At 44.3% G+C, this 27,612-nt stretch overlaps 1 protein-coding gene across 1 annotated transcript in view; it reads right to left on the reverse strand.

Annotated features, from left to right (window-relative positions):
* Window positions 1–7,764: 7,764 nt before the first annotated feature.
* The window catches only part of LGMN (legumain), a 38,039-nt gene continuing 18,191 nt past the window's right edge, over window positions 7,765–27,612 (reverse strand). Inside the window, exons 3-14 of the mRNA XM_019552439.1 lie at window positions 24,630–24,727; window positions 22,192–22,273; window positions 19,240–19,325; window positions 17,120–17,195; window positions 16,531–16,593; window positions 15,461–15,527; window positions 13,736–13,854; window positions 12,963–13,052; window positions 10,985–11,182; window positions 10,279–10,449; window positions 8,897–8,964; window positions 7,765–8,574 (exon numbers count right to left, since the gene is read on the reverse strand). Coding sequence (XP_019407984.1) covers window positions 8,532–8,574; window positions 8,897–8,964; window positions 10,279–10,449; window positions 10,985–11,182; window positions 12,963–13,052; window positions 13,736–13,854; window positions 15,461–15,527; window positions 16,531–16,593; window positions 17,120–17,195; window positions 19,240–19,325; window positions 22,192–22,273; window positions 24,630–24,727 — 1,161 coding nt within the window. The 3' untranslated portion in view covers window positions 7,765–8,531. The remainder of the gene's footprint in view (window positions 8,575–8,896; window positions 8,965–10,278; window positions 10,450–10,984; window positions 11,183–12,962; window positions 13,053–13,735; window positions 13,855–15,460; window positions 15,528–16,530; window positions 16,594–17,119; window positions 17,196–19,239; window positions 19,326–22,191; window positions 22,274–24,629; window positions 24,728–27,612) is intronic.

The raw sequence follows: 27,612 nt of genomic DNA on the forward strand, positions 1-27,612 counted from the left end.
TTTTGTGACCTGGTCATAAAAAGAGACTAGATTGGTCAGGCACGATCTGCCTGCCACGAACCCCTGCTGGTTTCCCCTCAGCATAATTTGTCCTGCCGGGCTCTCACAAATGTGAGCCAGCATACTACCATGTGCCCACCCCTCCCCTTGGAGACCCAGGAGGCCATCACCCTCCTAAAGCTTGCTACACCCACTAGCCTGCGCTATGTCAGCCACCTGTTCAGGGTGGGCAAGGGGATTTCCAGGAAGGCTATCCTGGGCAGGGGAGGCATGGCAGGAAGAGGATGCCTAGCACTAGGAGCACCAGATGTGGCAGCAGCACCAACATGTCTGTCCCATGTTATCCCTCCTGACAAGGCCTTGGGTGCGCTGCACATCCAGCAGCAGGGGCCAGGGCACCATGTGCACAAGGAACTTTTGAACAACACCCTCCTCAACCCCCGCTCCCCCCCACAGTAGTGCACTGACAATTGTTAGGGGGGAGCTTCTGACCTATGGTGCAGATCCAGAGGCACCCAAGCTTTTGGTAACACCCACAGGTGCAGATGCCACAATGAGCCCAGGTAGCTGGGGGGCTGACCTGGGGGCCAGGGTGGGTGCTGTCCAGCCCACTCAGCCCACTTCCCCTCCTCCGTGGGGTCAGGACTAGCAGGGCCCATGTGCCTTGCTCAAGGGATTCATGGAGGCAGGGTGAGCAGCCATACCACCGAGGGGCCAGGTTCAGGAGCGGGGGTAGAGGGCCCTGGCCAGTGCAGGCGGCACTCCACCGCCTCCCAAGCCCACTGGGGGCTTGGTGCTGGGCTCCAGCTGGCTGCCAGGGGCCACTGGGCTGCAGCTGGCTGGCAAGGCATTGGGTGGCACAAAGCTGACAGCCAGGGCCAGGACAGTGTTGAGAATCTGGTGATCCTCATCTGTTACCACCACCACCACCTGGGCCACCATGATGCCCTGCTGGTCCTGGGCCTCACCCAGCCTCTCCAGGAAGGCAGTAAGCCTCTCCTCAAGGGAAAGGTATGCCTGGTCCCTCTCCTGCTCCCTCACCTGGTTCTGGGCTCACCAGGCCCAAGAGTCCACAAGCTTCTCATCCAGCACAGTGACCACCTGGTCCAGCAGCAGGATGCTGTCCTGGGTGCGCCATTGGTAGAGGTAGCACATGTGGTGGACACTGGTCAATGGTGGCAGCATCCTTGCAGCTGCATCTTCACCCGTGGCTGGTGGGTCTCCCCCTTGTGCAGCTGCTGGACCCGCACAGCAAGGACACAGAGGCTTTTTATGAGAGTTTGCGACATTTCAGAGATAACATGCACTGTACTGCACCTTCTGGCCTCAGTTCAGGGGTCATGTGCCCACAGGTGCCCAGGGTCCATGGTAAGTTGGCTGGGTGGGCTCTTACACAGGCAGCTGCTGGTTGAGCCTTCCTTCCCTGCTTCTACAAGGGCTGCTTTCCCCATCCCCTGCCACAGGCAGCCTGCTTTCCCTATCCCCATCCCCATCCCCATCCCCTGCCACAGGCAGCCTGCTTTCCCCATCCCCATCCCCTGCCAGCTGCCAGGCTTGCGCTGAACCAACTCCCCTCACCCCTTCTCCTCCCTACAGGCCAGGCAGTTTGCTCCCATGCCACTCATGGTGCCTGGGTTCTGGGGGTGAGGGGCTCCCACCTGGCTGGGACACAGAGTTGCTGAGGCCCCCTCCCTCCTCCTGGCAGCCCTCTCCGGAGAGGTGCCCTGGGCCAGGGCTCCTACCATGCATGGGCTGTGCCCCGAGTGTGCCCCTGTTCACAGTCACCTGGGCACAACAAGCTGCTTGAATCCCTGATCTACTACAGCCTGCTGCCTCTGATTGCCATGGTTCCCTGGGTGCAGCCGAGAACCTGGCATGGGGCCCTGAGCTTCAACAGTGCCCCAGGCAAGCCTACATTTCCCCACAATGTGCACTGCCACCTGGAGGGGATATCTCTGCCTCCTCTATGAGTGCCTGACCCCCACAGCCGAGGAGATCACTGCTGCCAGCAATGTGACAGGCCCCTGGCTGCCTAGCTGAGAGGCTGCTGAACTGCCTCCTGCCTCCCTGCGTGTTGTGAGGGAAAACTCTGGTGGGAGGGAGCTCAGCCAGCAAGGGTGAAGGGGAGGTCCCCCCCCCCCCCCCAAGTGGGGCCTGTGGCTCCAGGCATGCAGTCTGAGGGCAGGTGGGTGAGCTGGTGTGGGCATGGGTGGCCATGGTGTCCACTACCCCCAGCCTTCCTCCCTGCGTGGGGATTACCGGATGGGTGCGGTAGGTGCTCCCAGTGGGCAGACTCAGTCTGTGGTGTGGTCCGGCTGCCTGCGGTACCCCGGGATGGGGAGGCACAGTGCCCCGCTCCAGGGCCCCTTGCTGCTGGGGCCATCCCTGCCCTGGGGTGCACTGCCAGAGTTGGCAGGTGCTGGCCTGGGATGCCCAAGCTACCAGGTGAGGTTGCAGCTAGGGAGCATGCTGGGAACTGGTGCTGGTCCCCTGAGGGGCCCTGCCCCGCTGAGTCCTCCTCTACATTGTGATATGGCGCAGGCTCCAGCAGCCCACCTGCGCTGTAGTACATGTGGCAAGCCTTCCTTGGTCCCCGGATCCAGTCCAACTGCTACATGAAGAGCACAGACCTGTGGGCAGCTGTGGACCGACGATTTTGGTCCGTGACTTGGATGCACTGCCCCCCACCCCCCGGGCCTTGACTTCTATGTGGCACTGGCAACCAGAGCGCTGGTGGCCACACTCCTGCAGTTCAACATGGCCACGTAGAATAGCTTGTTTGACCTGGTGGCCTAGCTGAACTGCCACTGGACCTTCATGTCACCCCACATCATGATGAGGTCTATGGTCTCCTGCTTCATCCTGTTTGGGCCCCAGGGCGCTGTCTCTGGCATTGGGGAGGCTGCCATGGCAGCTGCTGCCAGGGGCATTGGGGGGATCAGGATGGGGTTGCAGGTGCCAGTGTCATCTGACACATGCCCGCTGAGGTGGGCCATGGTGCCTGGGAGGCAGACTGTGCCCACGTGGAATCCCGGGGGGCAGAGACGGGGCTTCGGCAGCCAGAACGTGCCCACACTGGAGGTGCATGGAGCCCAAGGACCAGGCAGCTGCTGGCACATGCTCTGGGGGGCAGAGCTAGGGTCTGCAGGGCTGCTCTGGCTGACCTGTGTCCACACTGGTAAGACATGATTCCTGGGGCAAGCAGCAGCTGACACGGGCTCCAGGGTCTGGAGGCCAGCTTGGGACAGCGAACGGGTCTGGAGAAACAGCTAGACACATGGCTCTGCCCCAAGCAGGGAGCTGGCTCCCTGCTGGTGTGGCTGACCAAGTGCAGTTTGTGCCCAACATCAGCATCTATATGTGCGCTCCTGTGCATTAGTTAATGCACCACTTATCTAGTACTTGCATGTGACAGTACTAGCAAATGGCACATTAGACTAATGAAATGTGTGGTAAGTGCCGCACACATGGGGATGGTGACACTTTACTGCATGCTAGATTAGTCTAAAGCACAGCAAAGCTTCTGGTGTAGATGCACCTTCTGAAACCAAACAGCTTCTCTGCCCAGTGCACTGGAGTGACAGATATCTGATTCCTGCCTCCTTAGGACACAAGGTATCCTTGGTGATAGGGAGGCAAAAAAAACCTGTGAACTCTGTTGAAAACAAAGGATGAAATTTTGCCTGGCCCTAATTGGGGTATACAAAGCAAAGACTTTTGTCATTCTTTTCCTCTCGCTGCCCAATGCCACTCAGGCCAGGGGCAGTGACAGGAGAAGTGTGGTCTGCAAGTCTTCTGATTTAAATGGGATTATGTACAGAGATGTTGGACACAACCAGAGGTGGTGCTTACTGCAAGGTAGACTACTCAGCTTTGCTATTAGGCTGGAGTAAACTAACGAACTCTGCAGCGGGGTAGTACTTGCAAATACAAGTATTATCCTGCCGTGGAGTTTTTTTGTATGCAACAATGCACGTGTAGATACTGATGCGGCTGGCTACATGACGGTGATTCAATGTGGGGACTGCCTGCTGGCTAGCCCCACATTGGAGCATCCTCATGCCCCAGCCAGCCCTTCTGCAGCACACTGAACTGGGGCAGAGCAGCTCCAGTCAGGGTTGCTTTGACACAGCCCAATGTGCTGTGGTCCCAAGCACACATGTAAATGCAGCACTCAGGAGCAATAAACTCTGGCATGCTTACTGCCAGAGTTTAGTGCATTGTATTAATATGCACAAGTAGACGCACTAATTTGGAAGCTGTTCAGGCCTGATGGGTGCAACAGTACATGTTAGCCTATCTAGGTTTGAACCAAGCTCACAACAGACAACATTGAAGAGTGGAACAATGCATCAGTGCCCAGGTGACATTTTTTTTTTGTTTTTTATTATTAGAGAATGAAGGGAGTTGCAAGAGTGCTGCACAAAGAGTTATCTGTGAAGATGCAAATATTTTGTTAAGAATGTGCCAAAAGATGGTCCTCAGGAGTCTTCTGCATTACTTGTAGATTTCCTACAGCCAGAAGTTGCCATTGTGTCCATGTTCTTAACAAAGGTGGAAGCCTGGACACTGGAGTTGTTCAGACCACAGCTGTGATACATCTGCCACCAACTTTGCAGACAAAAAGTCAAAGATCCATTTGAAACAAACAGTCCACTGGAGGTTTAGGCACACCAGTTACTACAGGCAACCATGCACCAGGGAGTGATGTGGCTAGCAGCATGACTGGCTGCCTTTGATTCCACAGGGGCCAATTTACTGCTGAGCTGATAAAGGGTAGGCATTAGCATGAGTCCAGAACAAGCCTCACATGCATCTCCCTCACTGCATAGCAAGGGGCGCACCTACATGTGTATTAGTGTGCCATTGTTAGTGCACATTAAATTTAGTACCTTTAATAACAGGTATTAACTCAAGCACAGTAACCAGTACTACTATGCAGTAGTGCCAGTGCACGGTCTTTTAATGATGCTAATGCGCAGTAGGCTAATTCTACTGTGCATTAGCACAGCTTTTGCTGTGATACACAATAAAATTAGTCTACTACACATTTAGAATCCTGTGTAGACATGCCCAGGATGTCTTACCCTCTTTGTCAGCATGCCCAACAAGTTTTACTAGATATTTCCTAGTAATGAATGAAGAGGAACTAGAGGAATCAACCTGGGTTTAAGGCATGAAAAGCCACTTTGCTTGACTTTAGCTAAATACAGTAGTGTTCTACACAAGGAATAAAGCTTAAAAAGTTTGAATAAGTTAAGGCCGTTTGGCAACTTAGTTATCATAACTATCATAGAGAAGTAAGGCTGGAAGGGACCTCAAGAGATCATCTAGTCCAGGGGTCAGCAACCCCCGGAACATGTGCCGAGAATGGCGCATGGGGCCATTTTGCTCAGCATACCACCACCAGCCTGGGCTCTAGGCAGCTGCTGCCAGCCACGAAGCCCGCACTGCTCCCAGCAGGCAGCTGGGTGGCTGCAAGACCTGCTGCAAGCAGGCCAGGCTCCATGGTTGGCAGCAGCTACTCAGAGCCTGGGCCGGGTGCAGCCAGGATGCTGCAAACATCTGCTCTGGGCTCTGGCATAAGGTCCATACCAGCAGGTGCACGCACACCTCAGAACAAATATTGCGGGAGTGGCCTAAGGCACTGCAACCCCAGCCTCTTCCCCACTGCCGGCACAGCTGTTTATAGCCAGCCTGGGCTCTCAGCAGCTGCAGCAGACAGCAGGCAGGCTGCAAACAGCTGCGCCAGGCTCCACAGCCACAGCATCAGCTCCATGCTGGCAGCGACTGCACATGCACCTCAGAGCAGACAGCAGGAGGGCTGTGCTGCCTCAGGTCCCATCCCAACTGCCTGCTCCAAGGCGCATGTGCACCTGCTGGTATGGAGCTGATGCCAGAGCCCAGAGCAGCTGTTTGCAGTCTCCTGGCTGCAGCCAGCCCAGGCTCTGGTAGTTGCTGCCAACCACAGAGTCCAGGCTGCTTGTAGCAGGGCTTGCAGCTGAGCCTGCCTGACTCCCACCTACTCCGAGCCCAGCCCTAACCCAGGCAAATGTCCAAGATAGATAATAGTTGTGGAAGTGAGATTGGGAGCTAGGACCCTGGCAGGTGATCTAATTTCTGTGCCTTTTGTTTCCAGACTCAGAGAGCTCAGATGAAAGTTGCTCTATTGTTACATGGGGTCTATAGAGAGTTGTACTCTTAAATTAAGCCCTAAATGTACAGGCTTTACATTAAAGGAAATGTATTTTTACAAAAGGGAAACACTGAAAAAGAAATAACTAGAGCCCTGAACTCATGGGCTCTAGGAGGCCAGGAAATATACTGCCTTTGGGGAGGACGCTAAGGATGTGCTTACATATGCATTTAAACACTACTAAATTTAAGGTGCGTTAAGCACTTAACTTGGCAGGTGTCTACATGTGCAGGGATTGGGCACTAAAGTTAGTGCACTTGGCATTAAAGTTAATGCCAAGTCCCTGCAGCCCTACCATATACCCCTAGTGGCTGGGAAGACCTGGCACTAAAGTTAGTGCCAGGTCACATTTACACATGTATTAATGTGCTTTAACAAACTCCGCCTAAATTTGACACCTGCATTCGCATGTGTCAAATTTAGGTGCGATTATCCTAATTTTGCCATTTTAAATGTACATTAAAGGCACATACATGTAGACATGCCCGTAATGCACATTGACGTGTCTCGTGTAGATGCAACGTAAGAGTTGCACCCACAGGTTAGCTAGCTAGATGTATGCATTTAAACAGATCTTTGAAGGAGTCTTCTAATGTTGTTGTTTTAAACGGAATTAACCTATTGGCTTCAATATTCCACTATTAGAGACAGCACAAGCACTGTATCTCACAGATGAACACCTATACCTTTAGCAAGCCTCCATGGATACATCCACATCTCTGGGTATGTAAAAGCTTGCAGGCTTGGAGCCTTATACAGTGTGGTCTGTATGTCTCTTCTTCCCCATCTTACTGTATGAAGTCAAACATCATTATTATCTTTGCATTTCATTGTGGGTGTTCAGTGTTCTTATTTTTAGACCTTTATCCACTAGAACAAGTTTGCTCTAAAGAAATAATCAGCTACAAAATATCTAACCAGAACTTCAGGCAGCCCAAGGGGAAAGGCTTGTATCTTTCAGGCCTAGGCTGATTATTATTAACAATAACAATAATAATGATAAATAATAACCAAATACTTTATTCTACCATGTCCATTCTGAAACTTACTGTGTAATCTGGCTCTTTCCTTTTATCCTCTGCCTTCATGGAGCAGCAACAAGCTGACAATGAAACTGTGTCCTCCACCCTGCCGTGAACTCCTCCCTATATAAATGTTTTTTCAAGCAACTGCTGCCTTTGGGTGTACCAGAGTACCTAACCACACTCCAGACAACGACCCACTTTCCTTCAGACTCATTCCCTTCCTAGAAGAGTGAAAAAGCAATGAAATCTAATCCATACCTTCCTTCAGAAAAACACATTTTCTGAAAATGAAGAACTAAGGAAGGTTTTTGTTCTAAGATATGGAGATTTAAAATCTGTTGTAAAACACCACAAATTTTAACATGTGCCTTGTTACTTGTGATCTGTTCACTCCTTCAATAATGTGTTTGGGATGCATTTGAAGATAAGGATGGCTGCATCTTAATCATGTAAGTAGTAGATAAATACAGGATTTAGGGAAGTCATAGAAAAGCTCTACTTAACAAAAAAATTGCTTCAAAACATAAGTTGTGGAACACTACATTGTTTGAAGTTGATGAAACATTCAGTTCTTTTTATTCACAGATAATTCCAGTGTTCTTCAATCTTTTGCAATTTATGTGCATACAGGCTTTCTTACAAGATACTGGTACTAAAAGTTACAGCATTAGACAATTTTTGTTTTTCTTTGGGGAACAGTGCTTTCTGACCCTGAAGCCCTTTGTCATCCACAGTTCAACAAATGTGATCGTTCTCAAGTGCTGCTAATTTCTTTAAACTGTTAATGATTTACAGCTGTAATTACAAACATTGGTTTCTTCAGTCTTCAACCAATTTGCAAATAGCCAATTGTAAACTTAAGTTAATTAATAATACCCACTGTTTAAAAGCTACTTAGTAATAGTATCAAAAGTTTCAAAGGCAAAACAATGAGTTAAAATCATTTTTTTAGCTAACAAAGTTAGGGTTGCCAATAGATATTGCTCATAGTGTCCATGCAGGAACTCTTAATTTGCACTGGACTTTGAACAAATTCTGTCCATTTAAAACACCCGCCTGTAGCACTAAACCCTCTAAAATGCCTCATGTCGATCAACCGTTCTATCAGACAGATTGAGAGTGAAGGGGAAAAAGCACTTTCATGCGCTTAACTTGATCACTGCTGTCTGATACAGCTCCCACCATGTTGTTTGAAAGCTGCTATAGTGGTTGACCTTGTTCTTCATTTACATGCATATCTGTAGTCCTGATTATTAGAGTTTCAAAAAGGCTATCGCTCTTAGTAAGGATTATGAATTTGAATGTTGTTTTCAATAGTTTCCAAGACACGCTAGGTCCATGGCCAGCTGTATTCTGCAACAGAGAAAACAGCAATTAGAAAAACTCCATTGTCTGTATAGTTTTAGATTTATTCCACTGACAATTTTAAACACGAAAACTGGTGCCAAATGCTGACAGGGTATTGGAATTGATCATATAAATTACGACTGGTTTTGTTTGAAGCACCTTTTCAGAAACAGCTGTACTACTTGTAGATGAGGAATTCTATTTATAAAAGCCTTGACTGGCAGACTAGCAAAAACATGCAGCTAGTAACTATATTACTGCCTACTATCAACTTCTGCTTTTCAAATGATAAATGAGACCATGCATGGTACGTGACAAGCTTTATTACCTGTCAGTGGGATATCCTCCTTCACATGCATTGACCAAGGCATACAGCTGTCTCAACGCATATTCATACTGAAATTAAACAAACAGCAATAAGCATTTCAAAATTAAACAGCAGCACCATTTAAATAGAAATTAAAGATCTCTGTGGATAACATTAACACCCAAAGGTTCCTGGGTGGAATATTCTAATACCCAGTCAAACTTGTCCTTCTTTCATTCTTTAAATGTACTTTTCCATGAAATGTGAGGGCATCCCTGAGTGTCAGGCATCCATCCTTCTTTTAATCCAAATCTCACTGCACTCTCTCATGATTTATAATCCTAACAACATTCTAATGTAGAACAACATGTCCTCTGCAGCAGCTGGGATGTTCCTCTAGAATGAATGTAAGCTCTTTATGGCAGGTGATCTGCCTGCTTCTTATTCAAAAGAAATGCAGGCTGTCAATACTGAACAAGTAGGCAAGTGGTAACCTATGACTTCTGCTTTTCTGCTGAACTCTGGCCACATCTACATGAGATGCTGACTGCGCAGTAGCATGATACTACTGAGCAGTAGCATCACGTGGCAAAAACTGTGATGCGATGCTACTGCATAGTACTATTAGGCTACTGTGTAGTAGCATCACAAAAAAGGTGTTTGCTGGCACAACTGTGCAGTAACTCAGGTTACTGCACATTTATTTAGTACTTATACTTGTATAAACTTATTTATACAAGTACTAAATAAATGTGTAGTAACCACTGCACCTCATGTCTCTAGGTATTCTACCATTGCCTCATCTTCCCAGCTAGTCTGCTTGCTTGTTTTATTGTATCTTTTCTAACCCTCAGATTATGAGCTATGAGTCCCTCTCCCATTGCTTCAGTTAGAAAGCACTTTTTCCCAAAGAAAGACAAAGATTGTCTAATTGGGAGAGGGACTCATTTCTCTGGAATTTGTCTGTACAATGCCTAGCACAAGGAATTGCTCACCTTTCACTGCGGTATTTAGATGTCACCCTAGAAGAAGCACTAAACCTAAAAAATTACTCCTATGGAGTCAACAAGAATGAAACTATATCAACTATATCAACAAACTGCCTCATGGTGATTAAAAATCAGTATTGAATACGTCCTGTTACTAGTGAAGAGTAGATGTGAATAAAAGCTAGTAAATATTCATCATGTTAATGATGTGTTTGATGTTCTTGTTACTTGTAGATGACTCATTGGAGGGTCTTTCCTCCTGCTTTTAACACTGTGAGTAACATTTTCAGAAAAGATTAGCTCCAGCGGTGTTCAAGGCTCCAGTTTGCTTGTGGATAAAAAATGTAGTTTTGCAAAACCATTCAAGAACAGCATGTTTGCCTAGGTGACAAGCTTTACTGGGTTATAGCTAACCTTAGGAATATGCCAGTTGAAACACTGGGCTTTGAAGCGGTCCACTGCTGCCTGGTAACAATCATGGTTGCTCAGGGTCAGCCTCTCTGACAGAATCTGGTCAGTAAGCTCATTTGATGCTGTGATGAGGTAGATGATCTTTCGCATGGATTCCCGAATAAGCTCTTTAGCCTGTGCAAAAAACAGACTCTTTATAATCTTAAGAAAATATGAAAAGAAAATTGGGGATGGGGAAAGTTACAGATTGTCAACTTCCAAATAAACCCACCTATTAGGTCTCCTTACAAAAAAAGAAATAAAAAACAGTGGCTAGTCTTCTATAGTATCCCTCAGGAAGAATGTCTCTGACCTTCAACACTTGCACTGATAATTCAGCAGCACTAAAGTAGATAATGAGTCTGAAGTATAGTTTCCCTTTGTAAAATGGCTGGAGATGGACAAATACATTTCTTGGAAATAAAACCTACCAGGTTAATTTTTGTGTTCAGACATTTATATTCCCACTTGGGAGGTTACCACCATAGTACCTTGTGTGTTGATCACAGGATTTTAAGTGATAATGGAGAAAAACTCAGATAATGCTTACTGATCAGAGCTGCATTCTGTTATAATCTGGGCCCAACAATAGGATTGGAGCAACTCCTGACTTACGGCCCTATGACAGAATTTAAAATAGTCTTAGGAACAATCAAAATTTTAATTTTACCTCTAGGTATGTTTTCATTTCCTCTGCAATCTTCTTAGCCTCATACATGTCATTAGTAGCCATCAGTTTCCGTTTCATGATTGCAAGAGGCACATCAGGACTAGGAGTTAGATCATAGTGTTTCACGGGTGGCAGAGAAATAGGGGTAGATTTCTTTCCACTGCCCTGAAACTGCATCAGTTTCATGGATGAAATGCTCTGCACATGAAAAAGCAAACACGCAGATACTGAAGATTTTTTGTTGATGTTCAGGTTTTAGATAGCCACAAAAACATATTCATTTTCTAAATGTGCTGTGTCACAAAATCCAAACTGCACTAAAATGGCTAATTTTCAGAGTTCCCCAACACAAAAAGTCATACCACCTAAATTTTAGACATGCTTTAAAGGATACTTCTGTTGATATAGTGTGTAATAGGAGGTATAATGTCATTTATGAATAGCATGCCAATGTATAGCACTTTCCACCCAAGAACGTTAATGCAATTTTCAATACAGCTCATAGTGCTCTGAGAACAGGTATACAGCCCTTTTAAGGGAAGGCAAAGTGAAGCAATGTGCAGTTCAGTCAGTGCAAGAACCAAAAAGAGAACCTTTGGGCGCATCCCGATGAACATGGTCATGAGGTATGAGGTGCTGCAAACATGTTTGCAGCAACAAATACCATACATTCCAGCGTTCTCCGTGCTGCAAGGGCGCGCTGCCCAAGTGTGTGCTGCACCAGGTTTTTTCTCTGTGGATATCCAGGGGTCAAAAAAACTGCAGGGAAAAGAAAAGGAGCAATGCATGCTAGACCAGCGCACGCTGCTGAAGAGCAGAGCTGAGCCACCCAGAGCCGTGCTCCACCGCCAGACAGGCTCTGAGGCAGAATCACCATGGCTGCAGCCCTGAATGGCCCTCAAGACCTCAGGTAAGGCTGCTGGGGCCAGCACAGTGCTGGCCCCAGCCTCCCCTACCCCACCAAGGCAACTTGCTGTGCGCCAAAGCATGAGCGGCATGGGTGATCCCCAGGGACAAGCAGCGGCGGCGCAAGGTATGCCACTTCTACTTGTCCCCAGGGAACCAAGTGTTCACCCATGTCTGGATGCACCCCTTGTGTCCTAACTCTCAATCTCCTGTTTTACGGCCAGGATCAAATTTCCTCTTGTCAAATCCCTCCAGGGCAAGAGTATCAAACTCATTAGGCCCCACAAGCTAGATGAGTGGTGTGGGGCTGGTGTGTAGGCTGGGTTGTACTGCAGACCAGCCTCATACACTGGATCCAGTTCACAGGGCCAGTCTGCTGTGGGCACTACATGCAGCAGGCACCCTGCTCCTGGCCCACTGTGCAGTGCATACAGACCAGCCCCTCACACCATATGCAGTGCATGAAGCCAGTTAGGCCTGTATTGCATGCAACATGTTGGTCCAGTCCAAAACTCACAGGTAGCATCATGGGCCAGATGATAGGGCTCTGCGGACTGTATCTTTGACCCCCTGCTCTAGTGGAAAAGCCCTGTGTCAGGTCTACTGTAACTACTATTCTACCCTCCCTGCCTTGTTGTTTTAGCCTACTTTCTCATCTAGGCCTCAAAGCAACAGCAAAGAACAACAGAGTAGACTGAATGCTGGAATGGCACTCCGTGCTCAAGATGCATGTACAAGCTGGAGCGGCTGCAGAATAGCAAATGGCTACTGGCCCTTGCATGGGGAGTTAGGAAGTAGAGTAGATCATGCAGTAAAAGGAAGGGTATGAGAGTGAAGGAGAAACCAGGAGTTTCTCTTCAAGCTGAAGAATGAATGCGGTAAAAGAAAGATTTGCATACAGATGGTGAGTTGTGATTCCCCAGCTCTGAGTGGGCTTGTTTGTGAAATGTATTTAGAACCTCAGGATCTCAATCCTCATACCCCAGCAATTTTAAAGGGATGGAAGTATGTGGGGAGAAACATGATACCTAAATCATATTTGACTCCCAACTCCTCTTAAATGAATACTCACTTTGTTTCCATATTGCATCACATGGCTGGTGTTAGTACGTTTCTTCACTAACTGAAACTGCTTATGAAGCGTTTCTTTTCTCAGATCCTCCTGCAAGAAGAAGGTCATGTTATCATAGATATTTAAATTCAGCTGTCCTAAAACTGCAAGGAAGACAAAGAAGGGCATTGCGAGCTCCCATAGGGTGAGAATAAGGTGAATTTCTATAACTCTCAAAGGAGATTTAATTTAAAGTTAGTGACTCTGCACTGACAACAGGAGTCTGCAGCATCTTATTAAACTGCTTTATTAGTGATCTTTCAGCAAAATGGGCACAGATGAGCTAGAATAAGAATCCCTGAAGTGTTTCATGACTGATGGATCTTCGATCCAAAACAACAGCAGTGAATAGCAGTGGCCTTTGTTTCTTATTTAAGGATCACTAGGAAACCTTGCACTTGGCAACTTGTTTTAAAAAATCCTCACAATTAATATGGTATCAAATTGTTATATTCAGGTTAAGTGATTTCAAATCTGATAGTTATTCTTCTTTTTTGAGGTGAAGATTACAAGCAGTCTAAGTTTCTGAACTACACTAATTACCCAAATGTGTAAACCTTACAAAGACTAAACTAGTCATGAAAGGTTTTCATCAGCCACCCCATTCCACATTACTACCTATGAGAATAAATAATCTTTACTCTTGTGCAAAAACTAAAGGATAAAAAAAAACTTTATTAAAAAAAGAAAAAAAAATTAAAGGAAGCACCAAATGTCTGATCTAAATAACTCACTGCATCAGAATCTTCCATCCAGTTGACACTGTACCAGTCCCCTAAGTAAGTTTGCCTTTCATCATCATAATAGCATGCATACGAAGACTCCTTAGGATTGGCAGCAGTAGTTGCATAAACTGTAAGACAAATGGAATAGCAGCCTTCATTTACATCTTCCCATTAATTTGGTACTGATCTGCATGACCAAGTATTATGGTCTGAATTGAAACAATGAGCCTGATAAATATTCTGTTCAGTTAGTTTTGGTGCCACTGAAAAAGCCACTGACCTGCTGCTTCCCACTACCACTTACCCTACACCATGGCTCCAGCTCTGGCCCTGGCCCCACTCCAACCCAGGGCATGGAGCACATGGTCCCTTTAGCTCAGGAGTAGGCAACCCCCAACACGCATGCCAGAGCATGGCACATAAAGGCATTCTGCTTGGCACATGCACCTTTTGGGTGGACAGTGGGGAAGGAGCTGGGGTTGTGCTGCCACAACAAAAATTGGGCCCCTCATGGCTCCCCTAATCTCTACTCCTGGCACACCAACATCTTGCAAGTACAGTTTGCAGATGTTTTTGGTACTTTGCCCCAAAATGTTGCCAATCCCTGCTCTACATCTTGTTTGGCCATGCAGCAGTGGTGGGCTGCGGTCAGAGCTGCTGCTGCTGCTGCAAACACTGCTGCCTGGAGCTATAGCAGCTGCCTATCCCCCTCCCCAGGCTTGCACTCAAATCCAAGACAAGCCTTCTCCCCATATTGAATGGGGGGTGGGGAGGGAAGCAATCATTTTGGAATTGAGTATTTAGTCATTTTAAGGCAATCCACTAGGCAAATTTACCCTTGAACCATGGACCCTGTTTCAGATTTACAGCTCCATAGCCAAGATGCAGGCAAGAATGTTCAAGCTCTTTCCCATGCAGTCTAAAAGCCTTGGAAATCTTGGGTCTAACCAGTCGCTTGCTCTCTGCCAGGGAGCCTGAGAGCCCTGACTAGGGCTAGGGCTCAGGAGTTGCAGTCTCCAAACTATTGAGCTAGGATGGGCCCACACTGTATATGGCTTACGGTCAGTGTCCTATGTCTACTCAGAGCCACAGATCCTGGAAGCCAAGAACTGCTTGTTGAAACTGCTGTTTTTATTAGCAGTGGTGCAACTTACAAGAACATGTATTTAACTGATCAACTGCAGTGCCTGGGAACTATTTCTTCGTAGAGACGCTTCGTAGATTGCTTTCCACCAATTAGGCAGGTAGGTTTAGGTGCCTAATACGATCACTTTTCTACCCTGAGTCCCTGAAAAAGTTAATGTAAAAAAAGAGTAGGTCCTCTTCCTCTTTGCTGCTTTTCTGTGACTGTCTTAAGAGTCAGAAGACAGTATGTTACAAAAGTAGATGCTTGAATGAATTTTCAGGACTTGAATATGGTAGAATAGAATTGCACTTAGATGCCTAAGTACACTAACAGATAGAACACAGCCTAGCCCTGTTATTTCTTAAATAAGCTTTTCTTGAAGTTTGTGATTTGCTGAAAACCTCTCTAAACTTTTTATTTACATCTGATCAGGGACAAAACCAAATGTCCAAAAAATGAAATTTGCCATACATTGGCTACTTGGCCTACTCAAGTCTCAGTAAATTACTGAATGACAGTACCTCTCAGACTTCCAGTCCATTTGTGACATAGCACGTTTATAACTGGCAGTCCTGGCCATATTGAAAAAAATAATATTGACTGCTTACCATTGACATCATCAGGCAAATGGTTCATCATTGATCCAGATTCACATGCTTCAATATAAAACACCATCTATAGAATAAGTCAGACATTTTTGGAAAAAACACTGGGAAAGGCAGAAAAGAGCTTCAGTTGCTTTTAAGCTGTAATTACTCTGTACTTACTGATACCCTGCTGAAACTACATATAGGTCTACAAAAGAGTGAATAAAATTCCTCTTCTGTTTTGAAAAACCACAAGAAGTGTATGTGGAGAGAAATGGCACTGCTTAGGCTTCTAACCATCCTGCAAAGATTTTACAGGTATCTGTTTGTAAAGTTAAGTGGTTGGTTAGTCTTTTTATGTACAAAAAATGAATGCATTTGAACTGTTTATAGCCTTAATATTTTTGTGATAGGTCACCACTTACACATTTCTGAATGCAACCAGCTACAGCTCTCTGAAGTAATCAGTAATATGTTAGGAGTTTTTATTTTTTTAAAGCAAACATATATTTTTTGGATTAGATTTCTATACTCAAAATACCTTTGTGCTGAAACTGGTACATAAGGTACTTTAGTGACCTTGTGACCTCAGCTAAACTGTTTTTACATTTTATTGCTATAATTGCTCAAAAACCCCAAGCTTCCTGTAATAAAGCATACAGCATGAAGTGAACAAAGCACAGGAAGGTGTGCTGTACTGGTGGTGAGCTAGTAGTCTAGGCTGTTTTCCCTCAGAGGAGATCAAATTATATTGGTGTCAGATGACTGCACTAAGGTCTAAATGCTGATCCAAAACTTTCATCCTCTAACATTCAAAACATCCAAAACATTCTTCTCTAACTACTTTAGTGTTTAAACTAACTTTTGCGGGTTTACAGTTCACCACTGACTGGTAATTAGTGGCCATCATCAGCTGCGATTCATGCGCACTCACCAACCCCCTTCCAGGCACCTCCCAGGGGGTATGTCTCACACTTCCAGAAAAAGCTGGTTTAAACAATTATTGGAAGTGCAGCTAAAGGGCGCACAAACATACTTCCTCTGCCTTAGTTGCCCTATTAAGCTCACAACTTCTGATAAAACTTCATTACCTTTTGGTATTTCTTGTGACGGTACATGTAATGAATGGTCTTATTCAAGTCTTTTACATGGAGCTGAAAAATAAGTAAAAGTGTATTAATAATGTCTCTGGCAAAATAAATAACAGAAGAACTCACTTTATTGTAATAACCGATGGCTGTTTAATATGAATAAATATTACTACTTCTATCTACATGGCATTATTGTTGTTTTCAGTGTAAAGTCTACAAGAGTACAAAACCCTACAATAAAAGGTCTACTTTAAGTTGTGGTGATCGATTCCAAATTTAAGGCTAAAAGTTACCCATTTTTATCTAACGTTTTGTCTCTCTCAGAAACAAGGGTGAAATAAATAATCCTCAAAAATTCAGATGATGCACTAAATATCTAAGTCATGGAATCACATACACACCAATTAAGTAATTTGTTTGGACCACAGCGCTCAAACACCAAATCCTAAGTTTCATACACTAATGTAAATCAGACGATCAGAATATGACCTTTTATATTTTTTCCAAGAAACACAATGTGTCAAGAAACTCAGATAAACAGAAATATATACTTTTTTGTAATAACTTTAAATGTTCAAATAATGCTCACATCATCATTAGGAAAAGCCAGCAGCCCAGGTGCTCCATGGTCAGTGAAATAAACAAACACATGATCCTTAGGACCACTGTCAATAGAAAATCAGAAATAATTGGCTTTCTGCTATTTCCTTTTTAGGTTTTTTTGCATAAATAAACACCTATCACAGGACAGATACATACCAGTAATTGACAATAAACCTGACTGAATATGGTTTCATGCATCAGATATTTTTGTCTCAAATATACTACCAATTTATAAGAAACAAAGAATGCAAATAGGGACACAACTGTCCTTAGTAATAAACATGTTAAAACAAGTGGCTTTATACCAGGTTTCAGGTTTTAAACTGACTGCTATATTTAGTAGTTTGTGTGTGCTTTACAGCACTTTAAGTGGAGGCATTCATGATATTAGTTTTCCTTCATCCTCTGATGCATCTGGTATACCATTCTATGAAACTATATCATAAACCAGCCGCAGAATCTGGTTTGGGAGGTCCTTGTTAACTCAGTTATAACTGATAGATCAATGACAGCAACAGGTAAATTCTAAAGATTCATTTTCACTTTTATGCCTCTTAGAGTATACATACTTATATAAAGACTAAGTTGACGTGTGTGGCCATAACTAGCCCAACCCGGATCAGACTATTGCTCCATTAAGAACTGATCTGCATGTGAATTTAGCCATTATGCTAGATTTGTACTTAGCTCAGTTCTGAAAGTCTTTGAGTGTTGGGTACTAAAAAGGACCTGTACAGCTTGCAGAAGTTCATAATGCTCCAGTCCAAATGGCAACTTAGCAAGTCTCCATGATGGCAAGTACAGTTAAGCACTAAGGGCTAATCCACAAAGGGACTTTGTTTTATGCATTTTATTCAATAGCTGTTTCATGCAGAACACATTACAGGGCTACAAAAATATGCTCTTTCATGTTCTCTGGTTCCGTGAATCTACACAGTGGCACTGTTTTATTCAGACAAGTAAGGGCCCCCCCGCCCCCGAACAGCTGATAGCCTAGTGATTAAGGCACTCTTATAGAAGTTAGGAGATGTGGGTTTGCACCCTCTCAGGGTAAGAAGGGTTTAGCATCAAGGTAACACACTTCCTGGAGAGTGCTCTAATCACTGAGCTATTATACAAAAACTTATCACTCCCATCTCCTCCTCCTCCAGCTCTGTGTTGTGTATTTTACTCCATGTTGTCAGTCTGTGCAGGGTACAGTCTGCATGTGCCTACTGGACGAGGCACGTAGGTGATGAATCCTGATTGGGCTTAGGCAAGAGATGTGTGCCAAGATGCTCAACATGGCCCAGGTGGTAGCAATTCTGCATATGCACAGTACCAGCACTCTACCAACCTAAGTAAGTTTCCTACTATGTACATATTTGTCAATGGCCTTTCAAGAGAGGGTTAGGCAATGATACCACAGATCATCCTGTTCTTTTATTTTGGTGCTTAAATTCCATCTAAGCCTCACTTTAAGCACCAATGTCTTATGTAGTTCTGAACCCATGTAGTTTTGCAGAGTAGCAGCGAATCTTGGGATTACCAATACCAAGTACTCCCTTATCCTTGGCTGCAGGGTAAAAGGGCAGACTGGGAAGTGCACAAGTATAAGTACATGTGTATGTACCTCCATTTTTGTTTGCTAATAGAAAGAAGCAATTTGGTCATGTGCTCGTTTAAAATAAGTGCAAAGTACTTTGTACCACGTGTATTTATGTGTATCATTTTACACTTCAGCTATGCAGGATGACCTTCCAAATGACTACAAATGGCCAATCTAAACATGACCCAACTTCTTCCCTCTTCTTCCACCAAGCAGTAGTTCCAGACTTCCCCTCTCTTTACCATTGTGTCCCTAATGGCAAAACTGTCTTTCACAATGGACACTTGTATCAAAATCTATATAGTGTTTGGTACTGGTCAGATATAAAGAGCCACTATTTGGTGTGAGATTACCAAAAAAGAACGGTCACATCTCTAAATCAAGTGATTTGGAACTGTCACTGACCACCCCTTTGGATATATTATATGGGAAAAATGCTTAGACTTAGATTGCACTTGAAGTCCAGGTTTGCTGAATGGCAGCAGAAGTGTCCACCCATAACCCATCTTATCTGTTACCTTTTTAATACTCTTCCTGATCCTTTGCCCTTCACTGCTTCAGCATCACCTCTCAGAACAGCAAGGAAATGTTTTGGAGTAACATCCTATAGATCAAGAGAGTTTTCAAATAAATTACTGAATTCAAAAAGGATGCGGAGAAGCTTGAGAGAGTCCAGAGAAGAGCCACGCGCATGATCAGAGGTCAGGAAAACAGACCTTACGAAGACAGGCTGAGAGCCATAAGGCTCTTTAGCCTGGAAAAGCACAGGCTCAGGGGTGACCTGATGGCCACCTATAAGTTTATCAGGGGTGACCACCAGTATCTGGGGGAACGTTTGTTCACCAGAGTGCCCCAAGGGATGACGTGGTCGAACAGTTATAAACTACTGCAAGACTGTTTCAGGCTGGACATAAGGAAGAATTTCTTTACTGTCCAAGCCCCCAAAGTCTGGAACAGCCTGCCATTGGAGGTGGTTCAAGCACCTACATTGAATGCCTTCAAGAGCAAATTAGATGCTTATCTTGCTGGGATCCTATGACCCCACCTGACTTCCTGCCCCTCAGGCAGGGGGTTGGACTCGATGATCTTCCAAGGTCCCTTCCAGCCCTAATGTCTATGAAATCTAAGAAATATACTATAGTATTAAACTGCATGTAGCCATCTAGATAGAAGGCGTCTCTGAAAGAGAATTCACAAATGTTTTAATGCAGAGGAATGCCTGAAGGGTAAGCTACACCATGGTAGGTTTCACTTCTGGCAGGGAAAACACATGCATGCAGACAGTTAAGTTTCCAACAGACATTCAGTTAAAGGCATGTTGGGATCTGACCCGTGATCCCAACAATCAGGCTTCCTGCCATGCTAAACGTGTGTGCCAGGAAGCATGATTGTTGGACTTGCAGATCAGATCTTAATCATGTCCTTTTGCCAGTGCAGGGGCAGCCCCTGTACCGGCAAGAGACATGCTGGGTGCCCAGTGTGCTCTAGCGACCTGTAATGCCAGTCAGCTGATCAGCACTCCCAGCCATTGGGAGCAAATTGGAGCACTTCACTCTGGTGCACTCCCAAGGCCAGGAGCACCAATCAGCTGATCAGTGTTGGCCACATGTTCAATGTAAGAAGTGATAAGAGCCAGCTACAAAGTTTTGTGGCTTATTCCCTGTTTTATCACACCATTTTCATAGAACCATAGGGCTAGAAGGGACTGCAAAGGATCATCAGGTCCAGCCCTCTGCATGAGTAGGAAAGACATCTGGAGCCAGGTGACCATCCAGTATTCTGTTGAAGACCTCTAGGATAGGTGACTGCACCACCTCTGGGGGGAGCTTGTTCCATAGTCTGGACGCCCTAGTTGTGAAGAAGTTTTGCCTCATGTTCAGCCTGAAACTATCTTCCAGGTGTTTGCGGACATTGCTTCTAGTTTTCCTCCAGGGCGCCCTGGTGAACAGTTGTTTAATTGAATGAAGATAAGGCTAGCTTACTGCTTAGGACATGATGCACTGGTTAATCACGTCTTAAGTGTAATGTATGCCAGGGGCCTTACTGTCAAACAGGTACTGAATAACGAAATTCCCATCCACCACTTCCCTTGCATTATCTTTTTTTTTTTGTGCCCACAGCCTTAAACATTTCCAGAAGCATTCTTACACTGAAACAAGCAGCTAGGCAAGAAATTATACTGGTTATAAAAATCACAGGTTAGAAGGGACCCCAAGGATCATTTAGTAGGTGCATTTATGGTTTGAAATGCATATCTTCACTTATACCAGTTAAACTTCCCAATATAAATGAGCCCTTACATCCTATGGCCCCTCACTGTAATGTGAAATCACATCTGCTCCTGGAAAACAGAGCAGCAAGTGTGGGAAAATGCTGTAGTCAATGCACATGTGAAATAGTGAAACATTTACTAGTGGACAGTGTTAGTAGGCAATCTACCTAAAAGTATCATAGACTGTATGGAGCACATTTGCTCCTTTTTGGTGAAGAGATGGACATTTTTCAGTCCCTTAAGACAGGTTTCATGATATCATTTATTTCTAAATGTCTCTGAAGGCAAGGGGAGACTCCTTCTGATTTCCAGTTATACAAGTACAAAGCCCAAATGCAATCATTCAGATGTCCATGTCCGCTGTCCTGGGATACATCCTAGAAAAATTTCACGGAATAAGAATAACACATTATTCCAAAACACCGCAAAGTGTGTCTGAACAGTTATCCTGGGATTGCATCATTGAATCAATGAATGAAAAGCAGCAGTGCATTCAGCCACTCACCAAACCCCGATTAACAAGGCAATGTGTGTAAATGCTAATCCTGGGATATTTTTGTTCAGGGACTTGCGCAAGGATAAATGCAACAACTGTTTCCAGCTTCCGTGAAATAGCGTAATTATTTTAACCAACTTAGGAATGCCTTTGAGATGTCACTGATTAGTTCCAATGGTTATTTTAGAAAACAAGCACTTAGATGAGTGCCTGAACTGATTAAGTGTTCTTTTACAGTTATCTTTCTGGCTATATACCTAGACCTTTCAGGCTACCTTCAGTTTATTGGAAACTTTTGCCTACGCAAAGGGATGCTAAACTATAAAATCACCAAGTGATTATTTCATAAACTGAACCTACAAATGAATCAGTACATATTCAATACTTTCATGTACTTAGTCATGTAGTTAAACCTGTTTTAGATGCAAGATTTCCCTTTACTTTAGTCTGGATGCAGTACAAAACTAATGTAAAAGCCTATTATCAAAGATCCGTTCCATTTCAAATCATCCTTATTCACCATCTTAGCACTGGCCAGGCAAGCTGTTCAGGTAAATATGTTGGAGTACTCCGAAGTATCAACAAGAGCCTTAATCCTCTGTGAGTGATGATTAAGGCTGGGAGTGAAAAGTTTACCTCGAGCAGTGAGTGATGCTAACCGTCATGTACAATAGGGAATGATAGAGGCTACTTCAATCCTACCTCTTTTGTGTAGTCCTTTAGCACTCCTTTGTACACATCTGTGCCATTGGGTCTATTGATGATAATGCCTTTGGTTGGATTTCTGAAAGTTAAATTGGATATAAAGATTGAGAACAACTCACATCACAAAATACCAGCACATTAACTAGAAAAGCATTAAAAAAGACATATCAGACTGACTAAGCCCAAATATTTGCATGTATTTATACTGAAATGCATCAACTCTTGGTAAATGATCTTGTAGTCATGTGGAAACCTTTGTGCCTCAGTCAGTTACATATACTCAGCTATAGTATCCTGAGCCACGTGGTCAGATAAGTTATTTTGAGGGTGTAGCAAAAAACCCTTATGTTTTCACCCCTATTTGTTTCTGCCATTAGCAGCCATATTCTCTTCTGCACTTCAGCTGATACATTTGCTGTGCACATGATGTCCTGCAGTCATTGATAGCAAAATATTAACTGGCAATAGTCAGCAGTCAACTGTCACCATTAGTCTGTCTAATCAGCTAATACAGCTGACTGTGGGGTGACTATCACTGTGCAAAACATTTTCTGGGAACAAAGCTGAGGACTGCAGTCAGTTTAGACTAAAGGGCTATGAAACTACATGCAGCTCTGTGGCCAAACATACAATAGCATACACACATCCCCCCAGGGATGATGCATGGGAATCTGAATCTATGAAAGGTTTGTTTTGGGAATTAAACAGGCTGTGTTTTAAATTCATACATACAGCATACTGAACTGAAAAACAGTCACACTCCTAAGATGCGTCTCAGGGCACTAAGGTGTGCCTGCTCCTTTAAGGACAGAAAGTGCCTAGAGAGAGGCCCCTAGGAGCCAAGCAGAACCCCCACAGGTGCAGGCTGCAGTGGCAGCAGGCTAATGAGGGCATTAGCCTGCACCCGGTCAGGTGACCAGAAGAAGTCAGGGCCCTGGGTACATATAAGCCCCAAGGCTGAGGCTAGCAGGAGAAATTAGTAGGTGCCCATAGGCAGAGCCGGCATGGTCACGGGCCCCTAGGGACATCATGGCCATCCCTGGGAAGGCCGTACCATAACAGTATGTTTATGTCTTAAGTGTTATATAAGATGGTGTTAAGCATAACAAAAATGAAGAGTGCTTATTTATGCCACAATATGCAAAATTTACCAAGAAGTTCTGGATTTATGGTGCCATAGTTAAGATAAAACATTTGCCTTAAAGTTTAGGAAGCCAAGTCTCAAAGTGACATTGTTTCAGTGATGGATGAAATGGTTGCTATATTCTAAAGTTCTTGGGGGTTCCTCCTGTTGAGATTCTGCATGCACAGAGAGATTACTGATGATCAGGGATCTGGCTTTTCTGTTTTCCATGGAAAAACATGGATTTCCCTCTTTACCCAAGGAAAATGTAGATTTCTTATTTTAACAGAGGAACACATAGATTTTGCCCTTTTGCAAAGAACTCTCTGCAGGCTGACAGTTCCAGCCTGCAAGGGACTGGGGGGAGTGGGAGGAGGGCTGTCAGGCAGGAGGCACAATGACCATGCACATGGTGACACAGGGCTCACAGCAGCAAGGAACTTCCCAGCCCAGTTCACTGCTCTGCTCTGCCTTGCCACACCATGTCCCGCCCGCTGGACCAGAGGCCCTGGGGGGAGGGCAGCAGGGTGGAGAGCCCAAGCCCACAGCGGGCAGCTCACCCCTGCCCACAGATCTCGGGGCATGGGGCCCCACTGCCCCCGGAAGTGCGCATGCCGGCAAGGAGCTGGCTCCATGGGGAAGGGGGAACCAGGCTCCATGCGCTGCTTCACTGCAGCAGCCACCACCTCCCACAGGTGGCAGCCAGGGGCAGTGCTGTGGGGGGGCAGGGGGCTGTGGACTTGGGTCCTTGGCCCTGGCAGCGAAGGGGGGGCAGCCTGTGGGGAGGGAGTGAGGGCCCCCAAAAGGGCTGGGGGGGACATGGAAGGGTGTGGGGGAGAGGGGAGTGAGGGACACCAGCAGGGCCAGGGGGCTGTGGGGGAGAGTGAGAGTCACTGGCAGGGCTGAGGAGGGGTTGGGGGGGAGCTCTGGCTTCGGAGTGAGGGGCCTGGCCCTGTGTTCTGTAAGCTACAGGGGCAGGGGGAGCTCTGACTTTCCATGATTAAAAAACCCCAAAACAAATACCACAACCTATAGGTATTTAGAATTTATTTTATTATAGTGATTGAGGCACTGGTAGGCTTCCAAACTGCTTTAAAACTGTAAATATATCAACAAAGCATTGTGATCTACTGACACACACACACGTGTGTATATATAGTGGTCTTTTGTTTTAATCGTGGATTTGGGGGGTTTTATCGGAGAATTTGCCATTTTTTTTTAATCAGGGAAAACTAGGATCACTGTTGAGGATTACGAAACAGAGTAAACAACATAGATTTTAACACCATGGTTTACCACATATATCACTTACTCTTCACTTTCTGCAATGTCATCATACATCATAACAATAATCTGTTCATCTGGAATTCCATTTCTGTGCACAATCTGGTAAGCGTGGCACACGTCGGCCTAAAACACAGCATTTTTTTTTAACAATTGCCTTTTTTATCTTTGAGAACAAAAAAAAAAAAAATTACAATTCTAATGGTAGGCTTTTATCTTAAAAAAAAAATCCTCATTCTTAAATATAAGACTGAGACCTTAAACCCTTTAATTAAAAGCTTAAAGGTCCCCCTCCCCCTGAATCCCCAACCAGGACTTTGGTTCTATTAGTTTAATTGTTCATTTTAATATCCATCTATTACTGAACTCTTCAAAATCTTGCCTAAAATAAAGTTATTTATTACGTGAATAATTTTATGTACATTTTTACATACAACAGACCTTACGTAAGTACCTAGAAAGTTACTGCATTCCGCACAGCAATTTAAAATAAAGCTTCACATCTGCAGGGCCAGATCCGTACCTTAATGAAATGAATGGAAAGACTCTAGTTGACTTAAGCTCTGCATCAGGCCTTCAATGACTAAGCATGAGAGTCAGAGAGTCCCTGGCTTAAACAACTATAACTCAAATAGTTTGATATCTAAAAAATAATCTTTGGGGTTTTTTTAATTGGATCACAGTTTTGTGAAGGGAAAAAGAAAAACTTTTCATGTAATTGCATGCTCCTTGAGAAATACACCTCAAACAGTTCACAGGCAATTCAACAGACTTCCATGGCAAGCAAAGCTACAAAATATCTAGGCATACTCTTGTCCTTATTTAAACTGTACATGAGTGGGCAGATTTCCTGTCCAGAGATCCACTACTGCTGAATTCAAATGAAACTGCTACAGAAAATACAATGTTCTCTGAAGTGACCTTACTTCTAAAGGATGTGCTTCTAACAGGAAAGCTCAAAAATGTTTTAGAAATTCCTCCTGAATAAATAATATGTACTAAACACGCAATCTATAGATGACTAAATAGACTGCAACAACAACTCTTGGCAGGAAGAAAATGCCTGTCCCTATATAACTAGGGCCTGCTCTCTCAATACTTTTAAAATATTGACATAATGATTTATGAAGTAGTTGGCAGAGGTAAAGAAAGAAGAATGGGAGTAGCCAGAACTATTGGCATGGAGAGGGAGTAGGGGCTTATGGTTAATCCTTGAAAGAGAGGAGGGACATGCAAAGACTCAAGGAATGTAAAAAGTCCTCATGTGCCACATGCAGCTTCCGCAAGCATCAAACCTTGTGACCCTCAAGTTATAATTCAGAGCATTTCAAGCAGCCTTAAACCACAATCTAATAGGTCTTGATGTTTAGCTGAAGTTTTTTTTGCAGTCATATTGTGTATCCTGGTGCATTTTTAGTACTAACTTCATTCTGACTGAACCTTTGGGAACTTTTTGATCTAGTTTGTGTCAGAAGTTACACAGGTTTAATTGCATCTGGCTGATTTAACTACATCCAGGGCAAATTCCAGTGTAATGGAGAAAGCTACTGATGTAGCTTATATTGGTGATCTACCAGCATATGCAAAACTAATTCAAACCAAATTTGAACTCTTTTAGCGATTTGCAGTGGGTTAACTAGATCCTCTTAATTTGGCACAACTGTCACTTAGACTAGCCCTGTTTTAAGAGTCTGGCCTGAAACCAAGCAGGGATGGTAATTGTGCAAGACTCTGGCAAAAGGGTGAGGCACATTCTGTGTTACTGAGGTTTGCTGTGCTGAATTATTTTCACGTGACTGACCTGGGCAGTCTAATAACCCTTACTAAAGCAGCTGTATTTCCTGTTGCATCAGGTTAGATTTTTCTTCCACTCAGCTTGGTGAACTTTGTTTCTGGTTTTGTTTGTTTTGGCAACCTAGTTTATAAGTGTCTATGTTAGTCCCAGTCCCAAACTGCTTACATTACACAGTATAGAAAGGGGTTCTATACTGCTTATTTTTACAATTTTGGCCTTATAAGTTACTTTGTTTCTCCTGCTTTGTCTTGTTCTCTTGTTTGCTTGTTTCATAACTTACTTTGCTCTTCTCTGAAAGCAGGCCTGAGCCTTTGATGGAAAGGATGGCATATAAATCTAACTAATAAGTAGGAGATATGGCAAAGGTTGTTTGATCTTTTGCTATTCTAATGTGTGAAGTGGATATGGTTGAATATCGAAAGAATGGCTTTTCTTAAATGCTGAGGACAAACTATGGCATAAAGAAGTGGAAAGGACTGATCTGGGAAGCCACTCCTTTAACCCTCTGTTCTCTCCTAAAGATTCCCTTCTTCCGAGGTGCCTACAGTAAATGGCTGACTGGTAATAGTCCATGCCTTGTGTACACAAGGGAATTTACTGATCTAATCAACTTGTCCTATACTGGCAAGTTAAACTGGCAAAGGCACTCTTATTTCAGAAAAACTGTCCACAGTGGGGCCATGCCAGTATAATTATATGGTTATACCAGAACAGTTAGGTGTGTAAATTGCCCAGTATAGACCAATGGATGTGCAGTAAGAACGTCTGATGTACAAAATTAATCAACTCAGAACCAACTAGCTTGTAGAGATGCATGTTCTTATTAAATATTTCATCCCTTCTTTTCTTCCATCTTACTGTTCTGATCATTTGTCAGGTAAACCACCTGAGACTATCTTCTTACCCCGTGATTTTTAAAGCACCAGTTAGAAACTCTGGTCAGCATCTAGTCACTTTTATAAGTGCTAAAATGATACTGCTGCTATAACTAGTAATAAATTAGCTTGAGAACAATAGTCTTAAGAGGAATGTGGGAGGTAATTTAAAAAGGCAGCAAATGAGGATCTGAATATTCTGTTTTAGGACTTTTCTATACAGGCATACCTCAGAGATATTGGGGGTTCGGTTCCAGACCACCGCAATAAAGCGAATATCGCAATAAAGCAAGTCACACGAATTTTTTGGTTTCCCAATGCATATAAAAGTTATGTTTACA

Source organism: Crocodylus porosus, unplaced genomic scaffold (assembly GCF_001723895.1).
Source record: "Crocodylus porosus isolate Cpor-Errol unplaced genomic scaffold, CroPor_comp1, whole genome shotgun sequence".
NCBI lineage: Eukaryota > Metazoa > Chordata > Crocodylia > Crocodylidae > Crocodylus > Crocodylus porosus.